This window comes from Mustela putorius, unplaced genomic scaffold (assembly GCF_011764305.1).
Source record: "Mustela putorius furo isolate JIRA1106 unplaced genomic scaffold, ASM1176430v1.1 tig00003945_pilon_pilon_pilon, whole genome shotgun sequence".
Classification (NCBI taxonomy): Eukaryota; Metazoa; Chordata; class Mammalia; order Carnivora; family Mustelidae; genus Mustela; species Mustela putorius.
The window spans coordinates 243,954-262,651 of record NW_025422089.1 but is presented as its reverse complement, the minus strand read 5'-3'; the positions used below and the strand labels follow the sequence as shown (position 1 = coordinate 262,651).

The window sequence follows — 18,698 nt, the reverse complement described above, 5'->3', positions numbered from 1 at the left end:
TCAGTCATCAGAAGATGAAAAATGGTCAAGAGTCACCCAAACTGAATCCTGGTTCCTCCTGGAAAATGTGTTCTTAAATATTCTCCCCCTGAACTACTGTGCTCTTTCTGTATCTTACACAGCAGACATTGCGATGCATAAACACATCCAGAAGGCCTTTGAGGGCTGACAGCCTGCTGGAACAATGAGGAATTCACCCGGGTTTCTGCCTTTCTGCCAGGCCCAGAAAGTTCTGGGTAACCCAGGTGATGTGTCATGAGAATACAAGTGTGCCTCACACCATACGTATCATCTCCTCAGGGTAGACACCAAAATCCATGTTCGTATATGAAAATCTGAGATGCATATAGAAATCAAGAGTGATTCTGTCATCTTGAAAGAAAAACACACTGTTGCACTGCCACATGCCTCGTTTCTCCTCGAGTGACTGCAGGAAGTAGCGATTGCAGTCAGAAATCTCAGAAAGAAAAATTAGAGTAAGGGCAACACCTGAAGTTTACTCCTGAAAATACTTGGAGAACGACTGTGACCAATAAACCAGGGCTTAGTTCATGAGACTATGTCAATGAGCTTATACCATCCCATGTCCTGGTCAAACCCTCATGTCTGGGAGATGGAGGGACGTCTTCATCTTCCAGAGCTACTATTAGGGAAAAAGGTGGAGACAATACTGACAGGAGTCCCTACTTCAGCAGGAGAGCCAAAAACACCTTGCCCCTCCATAATCCCAAATGAAAATAAACATCTCGGGGCGCCTGGGTGGGTTAAGCTTCTGCCTTTGGCTCGGGTCATCTCAGGCTCTTGGGATCGAGCCCCACGTCGGGCTCTTTGCTCAGCGGGGAGCCCACTTCCCTCCTTCTCTCTCTGCCTGCCTCTCTGCCTACTTGTGATCTCTGTCTGTCAAATAAATAAAATAAATAAAATCTTTAAAAAAGAAAAAAAAGAAAAGAAAAGAAACATCTCATTTTACTAGTGTGCAGCAGTGACTATGCAGGAGAAATTATTATTATATTATTATTATTATTATTATTATTATTATTATTATTGTACTATATTGTTAACCTTTTGAATTTGGACACCTAAAATTTTTAATAAAATATGAAGACCTTTTTTTTTTTAAGATTTTATTTATTTGAAAGACAGAGATCACAAGTAGGCAGAGAGGCAGGCAGAGAGAGGGGGAAGCAGGCTCCCCACTGAACAGAGAACCCGATGCGGGGCTTGATCCCAGGACCCTTGGGATCATGACCTGGTCTGAAGGCAAGAGGCTTTAGCCCACTGAGCCACCCAGGCGCCCCATGAAGGCTTTTTTTAAAGAACAAAAACTTCAGACTATATCTTTATCCTAGGAGTTCCCACTAAAACTGGCTTCTGTCTTGGCCAACATTTAGCCATTCAGATAAAGTCCGTATTTAGTGCTTCGTGTGTATGCATGTGTAAAATAAGAGGACAGTCATAAATCTTTAAGATTGTGTATAATAACCGTGAAATAAGGATTCTTGATACACAAGGTCTCGTTCTGGGGAATACAGCTGGTGAACAGTATGCAATTTTCAAATGACAGAGGGGAAATACGCATTCGGTTATGAGAAAGGGAAGGAGAACAAGACCAAATATTAATAAAAGGGAAAAAAGCTTTTTCTGCCATCTTTTCGTGCTGCAGTAACAGTGTGAACAAATGTCCCACAGATGCCCTCAAGAACATTAACACTGCTGAAAGGGGAGGCGAAGGCCAGGTTCGTAGGAGGCCCTGCACCAAAGTCATCGTCCCATTTCTTCACTGTGATGATGAAGCATGAGTATGTTGGCAAATTTGAAATTATTGATGACCACAGAGCTGGGAAAACTGCTGTGAACCTCACGGGCAAGTTAAACAAGTATGGCATGACCAGCCCTAGACTTGTATAACTGAAAGATCTAGAAAAGTGGCAGAATATTTCCATCCCCTCAGTTTGGTTTCACTGCATGGAAAAATTTTTCTGGCATCATGCACCATGAAGAAGGAAGACTCCAGGCAGGAGGGAAAATCCTGGGATTCCTTTTTCCTAGAAATATAATATACATGGCACGTGAAATGCCTCAATGGGGAAAAAAAAAGAAAAATAAATTACAGTCAACTAATGTTTGACAAGGGTGCCAAACAATTCAATGGGGGTAAGAACAGTATTTTACTCCCAAGCAGCCACATGCAAATAATGAAACGGGAGTCCTGCCTCACACCATACAGAGAAAATAACCCAAAATGCATCAAAGACATAAATGTAAGCATTAAAATGATAAAGTTTGGGATGCCTGGGTAGCTCAGTTGGTTGGACGGCTGCCTTCTGCTCAGGTCATGATCCCGGAGTTCCCGGATCGAGTCCTGCATCAGGCTCCCAGCTCCACAGGGAGTCTGCTTCTCCCTCTGACCTTCTCCTCGCTCATGCTCTCTCTCATTGTCTCTTTCTCAAATAAATAAATAAAATCTTTTAAAAAATAAAAATAAAATAAAATGAGAAAGTTTTCAGAAGAAAACACAAAGGTAAATGTTAGTGGTCTTGAATCTAACAACGGCTCCTCAGCCATAACACCAAAGTACAAGCAACTTAAAAAAAATAATAAACAAATAAATGGGACTCAACCAAAATGTCCCAGTATTGTGCTTCCAAGGACCCCATTGACAAAGTCAAAAGACAAGCCACTAAATGGGAGAAAATATTTGCAGGTCATATATAAGGAACATGCATTCAGACTGTGTGAAGAATTCTTACAACTCAAATAAAAAGACAACCCAGTTAAGAAATGAGCAAAGAGGGGTGCCTGGGTGGCTCAGCGGGTTAAGCTGCTGCCTTCGGCTCAGGTCATGAACTCGGAGTCGTGGGATCGAGTCCCGCATCGGGCTCTCTGCTCAGCAGGGAGCCTGCTTCCTCTCTCTCTGCCTGCCTCTCTGCCTGCTTGTGATCTCTCTCAATAAATCTCTCTCAAATAAATAAATAAAATCTTTTAAAAAAAATGAGCAAAGAACTTGAATACACATTTCTCCAATATTCAAATGTATACATTAATATATAAATGTATATATAAATATATTTTACATTATCATATATTTATATAAACATATTTATGTAAATATATTTACATTCTTAAATATGTATTTAAATATAAATAAAATATGAAATATATAATATATATTTAAAGATACATATAAGGTATATATAAAATATATGGGACAATAAGCACGTGAAAATATGCTCAACATCACTAATCATTCAGGAAATGCAAATCAAAACCATTGTGAGATACCACCTCCCACCCACGTGGATGGCTACTATCAAAAAACCCAAAAGCAGGTGTTGGAAGGATGTGAAGATCTGGAACCTGTAAATTGCTGGTGGGCTTGGAAAATGGCGCAGCCACATTACAAACGGTTGAGTAGCTCCTCAAAATGCTGAACACAGAGTTGCCATATGACACACCAATATCACTCCTGTGTATAGAGCCAAGAAAAAAACTATGCCCACACAAAAACTTGTGCATGAAGGTTTCGGGTTTATTCGTAATAGCAAAAAGGTGAGAACAACCCAGTTGTTCATCAACTGATGAACAGATAAATAAAATGTGATCCATCCAGCCAGTGGAATATTACTCAGCCTTGAAAAGGAGTAGAATTTTGATATGTGCCACAACACAGAGGAGCCTTGAGAACATTCTGCTGATTGAGAGAAGTCAGTCACAGAAGACCACATATTGCATGATTTGATTTATATGGAATTTCCAGAATAGCTAAATCTACAGAGACCGAAAGTAGATTAGCGGTTGCCTAAGACTGGTGGTGATGGCTAAAGTTTTCTTTTGAGGATGATGAAAATGTGTAGGTAGTTCAGTATAGTATAGTTAACTGTAGTGAAAGCCATTAAATTGTCCACATTAGATGGTGAGTGGTATGGCCTGTGAATTATATCTCAATTAAGCTGTCATCGAAAAATGCAAAGAACTTCTATATTTATCAAGTAGAAAAAGAATGAACTTGATTAAAAACATCAAAAATGGGGAAAATAAAAACAAACAAAATAAGATGGGAGGAATAAGATCATGACTGTTTATCATTAATTTAAATGTGTACAGACTGACTTTTTCTATTAAAGCGCCTATCAGGGGGTTACAGATCCACGCTGTTCAAGAAACATACTTAAAATGCAAAAGGGATTGAGAATGTATCAGGTGAGGAGATACCATGCAAAAGAGAAAGCCGGAATGGCAAAATTCATCGCAGACAAGTTGGGTCTAAAGTTATAGGTACTAAGATGAAGAGGGACATTTTTAAAGGCAGAGTTTGGAAAGAAGATGTAAAAGATATAAGCAGGTATACATCTAACAACATAATACCTAAAGACTCTAAAAATGCAATAACAAGGTAAAATTTTAGCTTTTCAAATGGGAGTATCTACTAGAAGGAGGGAAAAACAAGGACACACAGAAAATAGACATCCTGGGGCGCCTGGGTGGCTCAGTGGGTTAAAGCCTCTGCCTTCGGCTCAGGTCATGATCCCAGGGTCCTAGGATCGAGCCCCACATCGGGCTCTCTGCTCCTCGGGGAGCCTGCTTCCTCCTCTCTCTCTCTCTCTCTGCCTCTCTGCCTACTTGTGATCTCTGTCTGTCAAATAAATAAATAAAATCTTTAAAACTTGTGATCTCTGTCTGTCAAAGAAATAAATAAATAAATGAAAATCTTAAAAAAAAAAGCAGGCTCCCCGCTGAGCAGAGAATGTGGGACTCGATCCCAGGACATCATGACCTATTTCCCACTGAACCCAGGCGTCCAATAAGTTTCTTACACCTAAAAAAAAAAAAAAAGAAAATAGACATCCTTATTTCTCTCGGAAAGATTTGTAAAGATTGCATACTAGGCAACAAAGGAAACCTTTACAAGCCTTCCAAATTAAAGATTTAAAGAACAGTTCTTTGATCACAATCCAGTAGAATCCGAATTAGATAACCTGGTAACAAAAAATTGAAACTATATACAAGTTAAGAAATACAGTCTTCAGTCAAAGAAGAAATCATAAGACGACTGAAGAAAATCTTGAAAGCAATGGAAAGGAGACTATTTCATACCAAAACTTACAGAAGACACCAGAAGTTATACTCTAAGGAGACTTCAGTGTCAAATGTCTTCAATTTCAAACATTTTTTTGAATAAAAGAAACTACTCATTTAAACCCATCAGAAAAGGGCAGCTCAATCAAAAGAAAGGAAATAATTATAATAAAGATAAATTTTTAAAGTAATAAAAAATATGAGGGGCAAATAAACTCAAAGTTGTTTCTATGAAAGACTAATGAAATAATAATAAAAAAAACTTCACATGTCCTATTAAGGATAAAAGAGGGGGAAGATGGGGTGTGGGAGGTGGTGGGGAGGGAGGGAAGGGGGATGGGGAAAGGGGGGTTTCAGGGAGGAGGGGACAGAGAGAGGGAGAGAGAGAGTTGCAAAACAGATAAGGATTGGGAACAGAGATATAAAAGCAAATGCATAATATAAAAGAAACACTAAACTGCAAGGCACTTTATACTAATCAATTTGATAACCTAGAAGAAACGATGATTTCCTAGGAAAACCAAATCATCCAAATGATTCAAGAATGGAAAATTCAGAAGAGGAGTTCCAAGATCAGACAGGTTTGCAGCTGGATAACTGTCATTCTACTGTTAAATGGCAGCAGGCAATTAAGCAATAATAAGTCAATTCACTTGATGAAGCTGAGCACAATTTTAATACCCAAACCTGAGAGGGAGGAACGGGGAAGCTATTAACACATCTGGCTTAGGACAGATTAGTTAACAGAAACTGAACTAATGTTAGCAAATATCAGAAGTCAAGCATCTATCAAAAGACTATATCCTGAGACCAACTTGGATTCATTCCAGGAAAATAAAGGGAGCTCAAGACCAGAAAATCAATAAGATTTACCTCATCACTAAATTAACTGTGAAAACACTCTTAAGACCATAGCAATAAATGCATTTGATAAAAAATAAAGGAACCTGATAAAAGGTGAACAGCCATTCTTTATAAAAAATGAAGATAAAAACAAGGACGTTATGCAGGAGGGATTATTAACCGGGAAGCACTAGATCAAGAGGTAGATAAAATAAGCCCATATTTGTTAAACAGTGACAGAGCCCCATGCGTGCGTGGATAGAGGCGAATGAGCTCATGGATGAGCACCAGGCTGTCAACAGGTATTATAGGGACAAAGGCAGCGGTGAGGCGAGGAGAGTCTTAACAGCATGGAAGAAGGTAAAAGGAGGATTGCAGTTAAAATTTGTGCATGATACAAACACATGCAAATAAGACCGGATATTTTCCCGTGTATAGTTTTTTAAAACCCTGCACACATTACTGGAACTACCAACTCTTGCTTTCAGCTCCGCAGCCCTCGCGTGTTTTCCCAGTACCAGGATGCAGGAGTAGATCCTCCGTTGGTACATCCTATGTCATTGTACTCCTAAAGGGACAGGTGAAACAGCACAGGAGCTGCAGGTCGGAACTCAGGCATCGCTGTGCCCACCCCAGCTCCCTGCTCGCCCAGCCCCCACTCTGAAGCGGCGGGCACTTGGAGCTGTTAAGAAGCTGGGATTTCATCAAGATCAAAAGCTTTTGCACAGCAAAGGAAACAGTTAACAAAATCAAAAGACAACTGACAGAATGGGAGAAGATATTTGCAAACGACATATCAGAGCAGTGTCCAGAATCTATAAAGAACTTAGCAAACTTAATCCAATCAAGAAATGGGCCTGAACAGATTTCTGCAAAGAAGACATCTGGCAACAGACCATCATGATCAGGGAAATACAAATCAAAACCACAATGAGATATCACCTCACACCAGTCCCAACAAGTCAGGAAATGACAGATGCTGGCGAGGATGCGGAGAAAGGGGAACCCTCCTACACTGTTGGTGGGAATGCAAGCTGGTGCAGCCACTCTGGAAAAACAGCATGGAGGTTCCTCAAAATGTTCTGCCCTTACCCAGCAATTGCCTATTGGGTATTTACCCTAAAGATACCCAAAGGGACACATGCACCCGAATCTGTCCACAATAGCCAAACTATGGAAAGAACCTAGATGTCCATCAACAGAGAATGGATCAAGAAGATGTGGTATATATACACAATGGAATACTATGCAGCCATCAAAAGAAATGAAATCTTGCCATTTGCTGGATGGAACTAGAGCGTATCATGCTTAGCGAAATAAGTCAAGCAGAGAAAGACAACTATCATATGATCTCCCTGATATGAGGAAGTGGTGATGCAACATGGGGGCTTAAGTGGGTAGAAGAAGAATAAATTAAACAAGATGGGATTGGGAGGGAGACAAACCATAAGTGACTCTTGATCTCACAAAACAAACTTTGTGGGAGAAGGGGGTTGGGATTATGGGGGGAGGGTATGTGATTTGGGTGAGTGCTGGAGCCCACCTCCCCAGGGGATAAAAATATATGTTTATAAAAAATAAAAAATTAAAAAAAAAAAAAAAAAGAAGCAGGGATCTGAGCAGTTCTCTGGTTCCCCCTGGAGCCATCTGCATCCATCATGTTTCCCACAGCTCTCCCCGAGTGTTGGTGCTGGCTCCCCCCGAGTGTTCCCTTAGCTCCTAGCACACCCTTCTTATGAGAGCACCTAATGTCACATGCGTCCATTGATCCACTTTGTGCTGCTGGTTGAGGGCTGGAGCCCCCTCCTGTTAACTTCTAAAGTCCATTTCTAATGCAGCAGCACCTGGCACTTAAGCACCCTGTCAGTACCTGTCAAATGAATGAAATGTACTCAAAACATAGTATGAAGTCTGCGTTTTGAAACTCCTTTTTGGAGCCCTTTGCTATCATTTTCCCAGGCAATTTAAAAAAATTTCCAGCGTTGCTGCCAATAACCTGAAGGGGTAAAGGAATGCCGGCGTGCCCCATAGGACATGTCACTCTGGATGGTCCTTTGGCAGCAGGGACTTTGATAGTGCTCTTTCAAACCCAGCAGGATGGTGGAAGGGGTATGTGGCTGAGTGCCTCCATGGTCTGACCCTGTGTGACGCCACCGGTGCCTGCAGCTGCCCTCTGGAAGATGTTGCTGTAGCGGCAGAGCCGGAGGGCACCAAGCATGTGTCTGTCTCCAAAGTCCTGGGCACCACATCACAATGCCTTCCTGAGAAGCAGAATCAAGGACAGTTGCTGATCTTCATTCCTTCCCACCATCTTTGGAAGTTGGAGCCAGGGGGCGCCTGGGTGGCTCAGTCGCTTAAGTGTCTGCCTTCAGCTCAGGTTATGATCCCAGGGTCCTGGGATCGAGTCCCACACACATGCCTCCCTGCTCAGCGGGGAGCCTGCTTCTCCTTCTCCCTCTGCCATTCCCCCCACTTGTGCTTTTTGGCTCTCTGTGTGTCAAATAAATGAATAAAATCTTTTTAAAAAGTTTGGGCCATATTCTTTCACAATTCTACTTTCCCTGGGGTAATTTGCCACCTCCCTGAATTTACCTGCATCTTTCCCAAAATATACTTATCTTCCAGCCTTCTTGACCATAATGAGTCTATAAATTTTCAATAGACAGTGTGAACTTACACTTGCTAATATTTGCATAACATGCACCTCTTTCAATCTCAAAGAAAAGCTTTGCACCGCAATGGTCTCTAATCTCCAATTAGGTTCTGTTCCGGGATCCCACTGGAATTCTACATGCCTGTCCCCTAAGATGCCATAAATTGTGGTCCAGTTTCCCAGCCAGCCCAGGAAAGCACATGGGAAATCTTGCTGAAGTATGAGTAAGAGCCAACGAAAGGGAACATATTTATCTGCCTCGAATGCTGGGACCTGAGGAAAGCAAGTTTCATTACAGACAAATCAGGAAGGAGGTGCAGATTGCTTTTTATGTCACTCTGGAGTGGAGGTCTGCCATTGATCATTAAGGCCATTTCCTGCAATGCATTCACCAAAGTGATACTCACTTTGGAGTGGACAAAACTTAGGAAATGGCCAAGGGGAGCTCTGCTTACACTTTACACTCTCAGCATTTATGTGTATTAATTTCTTTATAGGGCAGTATAGAGACATGAGGCCACATTGAAAAAGCAAAGCTTGTCATCCTATGGCCTTGGGTCAAGAATAGAGATAGTGCTGCTCATGTCGGTTTCAACCTCCAGTGGCCAAGTGTTTGATCTGATGCTCTTTCAAGTTTTCACCATAGCCTTTCTCAAGCTCAATGGCCAATAATCCCACAGGAGGAGATTTTAGGGCCCTCTCAAACTTCTGTTTTGCTATCTCTCCCCAGCCTGCTTCCTCTGCAAAAGTCACCATTTTGCCTGTGCATCTACCACCTCTTAGAGCCTTTGGAATCAGCCACGAATTGCAGTGCTGATTCCTTCCATGACCACATATTGTATACAGGAAAACTCTTCTTCATTATGCCTTGCCAGTCAGAGTGACGGTTTCATCTGCAACCTGGACCAGGTTTGGGAATGTTCTACACATAAATGCGAGCAAATGTCTTCTGTATTGAGAGATGTGTACATTCTGTAAATGGACTCTATTGAAAAACCAATACATAGGGTACACTTATGTCCTGACCCAGCTGGAAGGAGGCACTTCATTTCCATCTTTCAGAAAATTGGTGTAACACATTGATTCTCATAACAAAGAAAGCAGTTTTGTGTCCTCTACCAAAAGACGGTCATAGTAAGCAATAAATTGCCTCTTTGGAGTGAACAAATTAATAAGATATTTTCTAAATTTCAAAATAACAAAGACAGAACGATTTCTGTAATGCTAAGTGCATCCCCTTAGTTGCAGGACGTTGTGTCATAGACCACCTAAGCAATGACACATGGCGGCCGGTAGTCTGATTTGTACATCAATTCACCTGGCAACCTGTTAAAAGAAAGTCTTGCACATGACAAGCTTTCAATAAGACACTGACAAGATGGCCAGGAAGCCCCCTTAGCTGGCTTTTTCAGGTGTCCAGACATCTAGTCAACCTACCTCACCAACTCATCACCATGCTTACTGGAGTAAACCCAATCTCTTCCTTCCCCCCTGGAGATGGGAGAAGAGCCACTCACACGTTTGTATGGAATTCTCATTCCCCCTTGCTCTGTCCCCACATGGCGCTGTCCGTGTAATAAATAAACAAATCTTTATGTCACCCAGAAGTTCCTGGGTCAAATTACACAACTCGGACTATTTTGGGTCACTACAGCCTTTTGTTTTTCTCTCCATCTTAAGCCTTCTGGGTGACCAACAGCTATCTAAAACTCATGTTGCTGCCATGCTGTTTTTCTGCTTCATCTTCCTAGTAAAGTTCAGTATTTTCCCCTAAAGTTTGGTTTATCAGTATCTCCAGCATCTATCTCCAGCTTGGGTCATGATCCCAGGTCCTGGTATCAAGTCCCACTCTGGACTTACTGCTCTGCGGGAAACCTGCTTCTGCTCTGCCTCCCATCTCTTATGAATAAATAAAGAAAATCTTTAAAAATTAAAAAAAAAACATTTCTATCTTCCCACTTTTAAAGATTAATTCTAGGAATTATTGCTTTAAATCCAAGTGTCCTATCTCTTTCTTAAAAATTCTTCTCCAGGGAACCTGGGTGTCTCAGTTGATTAAATGTCTGACTCAAGATTTTGCCTCAAGTTATGATCTCAGGGTCATGGGATTGAGCCCTAGTGAGGCCTCTGTGCTCAATGGGGAGTCTGCTTCTCTCCTTTTCCCTTTGCACCACCCCCCTACTCACATGTGCACACACGTGTTGTCTCTCTCCCTCTCTCAATAAATAAATAAACAAATCTTTAAAAAGACTTCTCCAAAGGGAGTTTGAGAAATAGTCCAGTAAGGGGCTGGAAGAAAATATTATAAGTTTTATTCATATTTCCTGTCATTCATTTAACTGTTTAGCTTTTGCATGTCATTTATAATGTGCATAATAATTTAGTAGAGTAGTAGAGTCTATAATTTATCAAAAATTTGCTTAAATTGGTGGTATGTCTGCAAATATTTTTGTATGTATGTATGTATGTATTTATGTATTTATTTATGTATGTGAAAGAGAGGTGCACAGTAATAAAAGGAGATCACTGCTCCAGGGACCCAGATATTTCCCCAAGTCCTGTTTCCTTCCATTCCCTCTGGGCTTCATTAGACCCCCTTAACACCAATCTTGTCCCTAAAACATGCCTTCTGCAGTACCAAGTTCAAATGCTTAACTCGGGCCATCACTGCAGGCTGTACTGGGATGACCTTAGGGAAAAGGGTGGTGGGTCTCACGGGTTTGCTGTGTCACCCCATGAACAGTCCTTTGTTCTGAACAGCTAGTGCAGCCCACGTTTGCAATCACAGGCTCTGGCACCAGAGTGGGCGTAGATCCCAGCTGGCCCCTCAGTAGCAATATGGCTTTGGGAAAGTTGTGTCATTTCTGGCCTAGACTTAAGGCTCATCCATAACGTGAAGGAGAAGACAGTGTGACCCTCAGTGGGCTGTTGAAAGGATCACGAGATGGTTCGACTCAGGTGCTCTGAGGTTCAGTAGGCCCACAGTAGAACAAAAAGTTGTTTTATTGATCTTATAGTTACTATTACTCATACTAACAAAACTGATCATTTGAGATGATTTTCAAGCGAATTGTCTTTGCCTGGATTTCTAAGATTAACCTGCTTCAAAATGAATTCTGCTCTACTGTGGAAAACAAGCTAACCAGCAGGTTTCTTCTGCGTCTTTTCTGAACTTTTTAGGATCCTCTCTAGAGAAAGGTTCTAAAGGAAGGCAAAGTGCAGAAATACTCTTGCTTCAAAGGATGTGTAGGAAATGATTAATTTTGCCAAAAAACAGTGCCTTGAACATAAAAGATGTTTGATGAAGCTCACTGTAGACAGTGTATCCCTCCAGGATTCATAAGTTGAAAACTCAATGTCCAAAGGGACATAACTAGGAGATGGGGTCCTTGGGAGATGTTTAGGTCATGAGGGTGGAGTCCTCATGGGCGAGATTAGTGTCTCCATGAGAGAGACCCCACAGAGATCCCTCGCCTCCTCCACCTTGGAGGTTATAGGGAGAAGATAGTCATCTATGACCCAGGAAGTGGGCACTTGAACAGACACGGAATCTTCCAGGGTCTTGACCGTAGACTTCCCAGCTTCCAGAACTGAGAGAAATAAGTATGTCTTTAAAGCACCTAGTTTATGGTGCTCTTGTTACATCAGCCCAAACTAAGATAAAGCTTGTCTCTTATACTGAAAAATAACACAAATGTTAACAACAATTTAAAAAAGGAACATTGTGGCCAATGACATGTAATGAACATCATCTCTCCTCTACAGAGCCAAGAGCTTAATTAGTTTCGGGCAACTCAGTAGAGTATGATTAAACCAAAGAGCAGCAAGATGTCTAAATGCTCAAGTCTTCTGCCTCCTACTTTTCTGCCAAAACAAAAGAAAAGCCCTAGGCTGGTTTTGGTTACCACCAAGCACAAAACAGCCAAATTCCAAATTAGAAAGCTCTGGGGTTTAATTGTGGATGTATGGAATTACATAGAAGCTCTCTTTGATCATTCCAAAGGATGTTTCCCTCAAAGGTTACAAATACATCTCAGCCTACCAACCATCTCAGGCCTATCACAAAAATTATATATATACACTTTTAGCATTTTAAAATGTGTCTAAATTTCAGTTTCAGATCCAGTTTTGACTATTGTTATGGGCTTAGTTGGATGCCCCCAGATTCCTACGTTGACGTCCTAACACCCAGCATCTCAGAATGTGGCAGTATTCAGAGATGGGATGTTTAAAGAGGTGATAAAGGGAAAACGAGCTCACTGGGGGTGGGCACCAAGCCAACAGGACTGGTGTGCTTACAGGAAGAGGAGATTAGGACACAGACAATACAGACTGAAGGACAATCGTTTGAAGACAGAGTGGAGAACACAGCTATCTGCAAGCCAAGGAGAGACATTTGAAGAATCGAACCCTACTGCCACCTTGATCTTGGACTTCCAGCGCCCAGAACCATGAGAAAATAAATTGTATGTTGCCTAAGCCACCCGGCTGTTGATATTTTGTTTATGACAACCCATGACTCAGAAATTTGAGGACCTCCTGCCTAGACTTTATCCTGAAGTTCTGTTTCAGCTTCAGGGGCTTGTGTAATACTACTGTATCAAGGAGGGAGGCTCCTGCCATTCCCCACACTGGGTCATTGAGACACTGCACAGCTGTCCCCAGGGCTGGCTACATAATTTACAAGCCCCATGCGAAATGAAGATATAGGGCCCTTTGGGCAAAAACAGGGAGGAAGTGTTTGTTAAAGGTACTAAAATAGAAAGCTCATTTCCTCCATGGTCTGTCTTCTGAAGGGGCATGGCTGCTGTTTTCTATTTGCATTTAATGTCATTCCAAGCAAATAAAAATTTTAAAATGTGATTATGGGCATGATTTTTGCCATCCATCTTCGCAGGATGCAATGTCAGTGTTAAATAATTCACGCAGGGATTCCACAGCTGGGGCACACCCACGTGCCCTCTTCTTATCAGAACCATGGACATCCTACACAAGACCAGCTCTGCCATCTTTACCTCACCTGGGGACTCACACCTGTTCCACCGACCCTGCCGCCCTCGGCTTCCTGATGAGTAAGGAACTTGACAGGATCAGGAGCCGGGGGCTGCCTTTCTTTCTCTTCCCTCCTAAGTCACCACTTCCAAGGCTTGGCTAACACAGGGAGGTGACATGAGTGAGAAAGGACAAGACAGAGTTCTGGGCTGCTCACAAGGGGCCACCGCCTCCTGCCGGTGCTCAGAGCAAGCTCTGGTCTGTAGGGAAGGCGAGCTCCGTTTGACTTGGTCATAGACGTCACGTGGTCAGCGAGTCTCGTTGACCCCTACTCACGAGGTGTCCATTTCCATGCTGTGCTCACCGGGCAGGGCGAGCAGTACATGCAAATGAGGAGGCAAGGAATGGTGGATACCCACCTGGGCTGTCCCCTCCGCTATGTACGTGCTCCACTGTCCCACCTGTTATGCCCCAATAATGGGTCCATGATTAAAAGAGCGAGACTGATACAAAGCGAAGGTCAAACAAAGCTTTATTTCACACCAAGCATCAAGAATCAAACTGACCAGCCAGGGCCGCTTCTCTTACAGAGAAGTCGACCCCTCTCTCCTTTACAGACTAGCTTTTAAGGGCAAAGGCCATGCGGTTGGGCCTGGCCATGCACAGGTGGCCAATGAAATTGTAACACAGAGAGCTGCACAGTGATGCTAGGTGACCAATTGAATTACAACTTACCTTTTAGTAGACATTTGACCTAGCCTATCACTTTGGTTAGGATTGGCGCCCAAAAGACTCACAAAGGGCGTGACCCATACTCCTTGGTAGCTAGGGAGACAGTATGAAAACCCTCCACTGATCAGATGTCTTCACCTGGCCTGACCCACCCTTGTATTTGGGCTTTTTTACCTGAGGTTGATTTCTGGGACTTGTTTTTAAGTAAGTCCCCTGGGAGAAGGGGAGCAGGGACAGCTTAAGGGTTAAACAACAAGGATATTGTGTAACCTCAATGGAAGCCTCTGGCTAAAATATAAAAATATAAAATAGGTCCTTAAACCACCCACTTCGCTCAAAAAACACAAAGTCAAAAATAAAACAGAGTAATTCCTAGACAGTGCGAGAGAAGCACACTGACTTCACCTTAGAACCCTTCTGAGGGTGGTGCTTGGCGGGGGTAGGGGCGTGTGGTTGTGGGGTTGGGGGTGGATAATGGGACCTCTGAGGGTGTGGCCCAAAGGGCAGGGCCCTTTGGGAAGAGGCTTTCTGGGGGAGGGGCCCTTCTGGGAGCAAAGCCCTGGGTGGGGGCGTTCCCTCTGGGGGCAGGGCTGGGAGCAACCCCAGAAACCTGGCCCACAGAGAAGCTGGTCCTGTCTCTCCCTCTGCTCCCTTTCCCCAGGGACCCCTAGGCTTGGAGACTAAAGTCAAAATTAAAGCCATATGTCTAAATGGTTCATACTGTGGTTGGGTAGTGTTTTTAACATATTAATTGACTGGTTTTTCTCAGTATTTGTCAAACCTTTCCCAACTCAAGGCTTTCTCTTAAGCAGCAGCGCAAGGCTGGCCCTTCAGTTGGGTCAAGCTGTTTGGTGATTCTGTGTAAAAATCCACCCTCTTGCGCTGCTCAGGATGGCAGTGTTGCGTCCTAGGATAAACATAAATATATATCAAATGTGTTTACAAATTATATTTATATGTATACATTCAATTCTATGTTTACATATATATGTATAAAATAAAAATAAAAATATTGTTTAAAAGGCTGTTTTGCGGGGCGCCTGGGTGGCTCGGTGGGTTAAAGCCTCTGCCTTCGGCTCAGGTCATGATCCCAGGGTCCTGGGATCGAGCCCCGCATCGGGCTCTCTTCTCAGCGGGGAGCCTGCTTCTCCCCATCTCTCTGCCTGCTTCTCTGCCTACTTGTGATCTCTGTCTGTCAAATTAATAAATAAAATCTTTAAAAAAATGCTGTTTTGCAGGGAACCTGGGTGGCTCAGTCCTTAAGTGTCTTCCTTCCACTCAGGTCATGATCTTAGGGTCTTGGGATTGAGGCCCACATTGGGCTCCCTGCTCAGCAGGAAGCCTGCTTCTCCCTCTCCCACTCCCCCTGCTTGTATTCCTGCTCTGTCTCTCTGTCAAATAAATAATTTTTTAAAAAGAAATACTTTATTAAAAAAAATAAGTAAAATGCTATTTTGCCCTCTATCCTGGTAAGATGGAACACATTCCTAACAAGAGATCTTCCTTGACTCCGTGATAAAAATTTAACATTGTCTTAATGAATCCTCACAACATCCGCCCCCCCAACCCTTCTCAGATGTTACAATTAAGGTTCAGTGAAGTCCAAACACTTGGCCTGAGGTAATATACCCAGTATGTGGCCTCTTGCCATAGTCTAGCAGCCCAAACTGGGGGCGAGGTTGTTTGAGTGTCGTTGGCCATGATGAAAAAGCTGAAAGATGAAAAGAAGGGTAGTCTTGCTTTTGGGCCCCAAAAAAAAAGGATTTAGAAAGAAAGAGACCTGTCGCCCAAAGGAGGAGGCTCCCCACTGATCCCGGCTGGGCAGAAGTCAGAGCAGAAGGGAAACTCCCATCACCAAGGAGAATGGGATTCTCCTTCATACAAAAGCATAGGATCCCTCTCACCTGATATGTTTCTGTCCCATAGTCATCCCCCTGTGCCTGCCCCATAATAGCATTCTCAGGAAATAGCTTAGAGATACATTCAACTTGCAGAATTACAGCAAATAAAGTAATCTTTGACCCATCCTGGGAGCTTCTGATTACTGGGAGGGGCCAAGCCATCCTAGGGCAAGTGCACTCATTTCAAGAACCAGTAAAATGACTCCAAGAGTATCATAAAGGCTAGTGATCATGACTGGTCCAGAAATATTTCTGGGAGTCCCTTTTAACATCCCTCCCATCATTTCTTCTCATCTCCAAGGGAATGGTACTTAGGTATTCTGAAAGAAATATGCATGACTAGTAAACTGTGTGTGACCCCTGCCGCCTAATTCATCCCTCACCAGCAATTAACACTGATGGTTTGAAGGATGGCTACTCCCCTGGCAGGGCAAGAGCTGAAGCAGAATGTATGGGGCGAGGCGGCTCTTCCCCCTGGATATAAATAATTAAACCCAGTAGCCACCCTTCCTGCCTGGCCACTGTCATTTAGGTATGGCTGATTATCCCTAAATGGGAATGAGATGGGGGCGGGGGTGGGGGAGGGAAGCAGGTGATGGTCAAAAAAACTACAGTAGCTGCCACTGAGGGTCCAACCTGGCATTAGACTGAGCTCAAGTCCTGATTCCATCATATACGAGCTGTATGAACTGAGTTCAACTCTCGAAGCATCTGCTTTGCCCCCCCTTGGAGTGAGAATAGTCAGTAGTATTGACTTCACAGGGCTTGTTAGGAGGATTAAATTAGATACTGTTCATTTAGCACAGTTCCTGGCCTATAGAAGGCACACATAAAAGTTGATTATCGTTTTTATGGACCTCCAACTTTAAGCCTTCTATAAAGAACCAAATGATATCTCTGAAAAATACCAACTGCCTACAAGGTTGTAGGGAAAGTGGTATCTATGTTGACCTGGTTAGAAAAAAGTGGAAAATCTCTCTTGTTTAAGCCTTGTTGAAAATTTTCTAAACTCTGTCCGCTCTTCTGCTTTAGTAATTAGAATAAACTTTGGAGACTCGTGGTTTTCTGATAATTGAGTTGCTCGTTGTAACGCAGGCAATTCGACATTAGTGTTTATTTTAAAAATTACCGCAAATGAAGATAAATGGTGAGACGTGAACTAAATTTGATAAAAATCCTGACGTGAGTGTTTCTTCTTGGGATTCTCTCTCTCTCTTTTTTCTCCTATAATCTGAGAGAGGATTACATTCTACTTGGGTGATGGCTCAGGTCAAATGTGTGGTTTTGCAGGCGCCTAGCCTTTCACAGACAATCTTGGAAGCACCATCATTGTCTCTGTAAGAAAACGGAGGGAAAGATGTGATTTTAACACTCAGCCTACAACAGTTCAACAATCTACCAATGTGAATTTAGAAATGCTGAGCAGGTTCCCCTTCTAGTAAGGAATATCTCTCCCGTTTTCTTATAATACCTGAGTTTCTACAACTGAGCAATCTACTCTTTTGTGTAAAACAGCTTCCCAGGATTGTTTCTCCTTTAAACGCAAGTGAACTTTGGGGATGGCACTCAGATCCCTTTCTTTTACTGGACAACTGTGGAGCAGGGGTTGGGTGTGTTTCAAGAGGGAAAATATCCACAAGGGGACAGAAAAAGAACATAAATGTACAAAATCCCATTTTCCGAGAAGGTAAAAAGCTAACTTCCAGGGGAGCCTGGGTAGCTCAATTGTTAAGCATCTGCCCTTCGGCTCGGGTCATGATCCCAGGGGCCTGAGAATCCAGCCCCGCGTCGGGCTCCCTTCTCAGGGGAAAAACCTGCTTCTCCCTCTCCCACTCCTCCTGCTTGTATTCCCTATCTCATTGTGTCTCTGTCAAATAAATAAATAAAATTTTTTAAAAAAATGCGAACTTCCAATATGTATTTTTTTCCTTTGCTTTAAATATCTCAATGTTCACTTGTTGAAAGCAATTGATTGAAGCCCTGGGAAGAAATGTTAGATTGAAGCACTCATCAGAGTTGTCTGTGCTGCTTTGCAGGGGTCTGGCGGCACTAAATTATTTCAAGAAGTATTAATTATCTAAGTCACTCAGAAGAAGCCATTTACCTATTTCATTTTCTTTTTTTTTTTTTTTGAAGAGAATCTTTTTTTTTTTTTTTAAAGATTTTATTTATTTGTCAGAGAGAGAGAGGGAGCGAGAGCGAGCACAGGCAGACAGAGTGGCAGGCAGAGACAGAGGGAGAAGCAGGCTCCCTGCCGAGCAAGGAGCCCGATGTGGGACTTGATCCCAGGACGCTGGGATCATGACCTGAGCTGAAGGCAGCTGCTTAACCAACTGAGCCACCCAGGCGTCCCCCTATTTCATTTTCTGTGGTTCTTGATCCTTCCCCCAAATTCTCACAGGCCTCCGCAGCTGGCACAGAGTCCGCTCCCATAACTATAATCCCTGTCCCATACTCTCACCTCCATCATACATCATACATACCTGATAAAACCCCACCTT

General features: G+C 42.8%; 1 protein-coding gene across 4 annotated transcripts in view; it reads left to right on the top strand.

Annotated features, from left to right (window-relative positions):
* The window catches only part of LOC123389102 (conserved oligomeric Golgi complex subunit 2-like), a 45,625-nt gene extending 32,190 nt beyond the window's left edge, over nucleotides 1-13,435 (top strand). For 3 of the 4 annotated variants that reach the window (XM_045069861.1, XM_045069859.1, XM_045069862.1), the window contains one exon: nucleotides 12,874-13,435. In XM_045069861.1, the coding sequence (XP_044925796.1) occupies nucleotides 12,874-13,027 (154 nt within the window). In that variant the 3' untranslated portion in view covers nucleotides 13,028-13,435. The other variant, XM_045069860.1, reaches the window with a different exon arrangement.
* The last annotated feature ends 5,263 nt before the right edge of the window (nucleotides 13,436-18,698 follow it).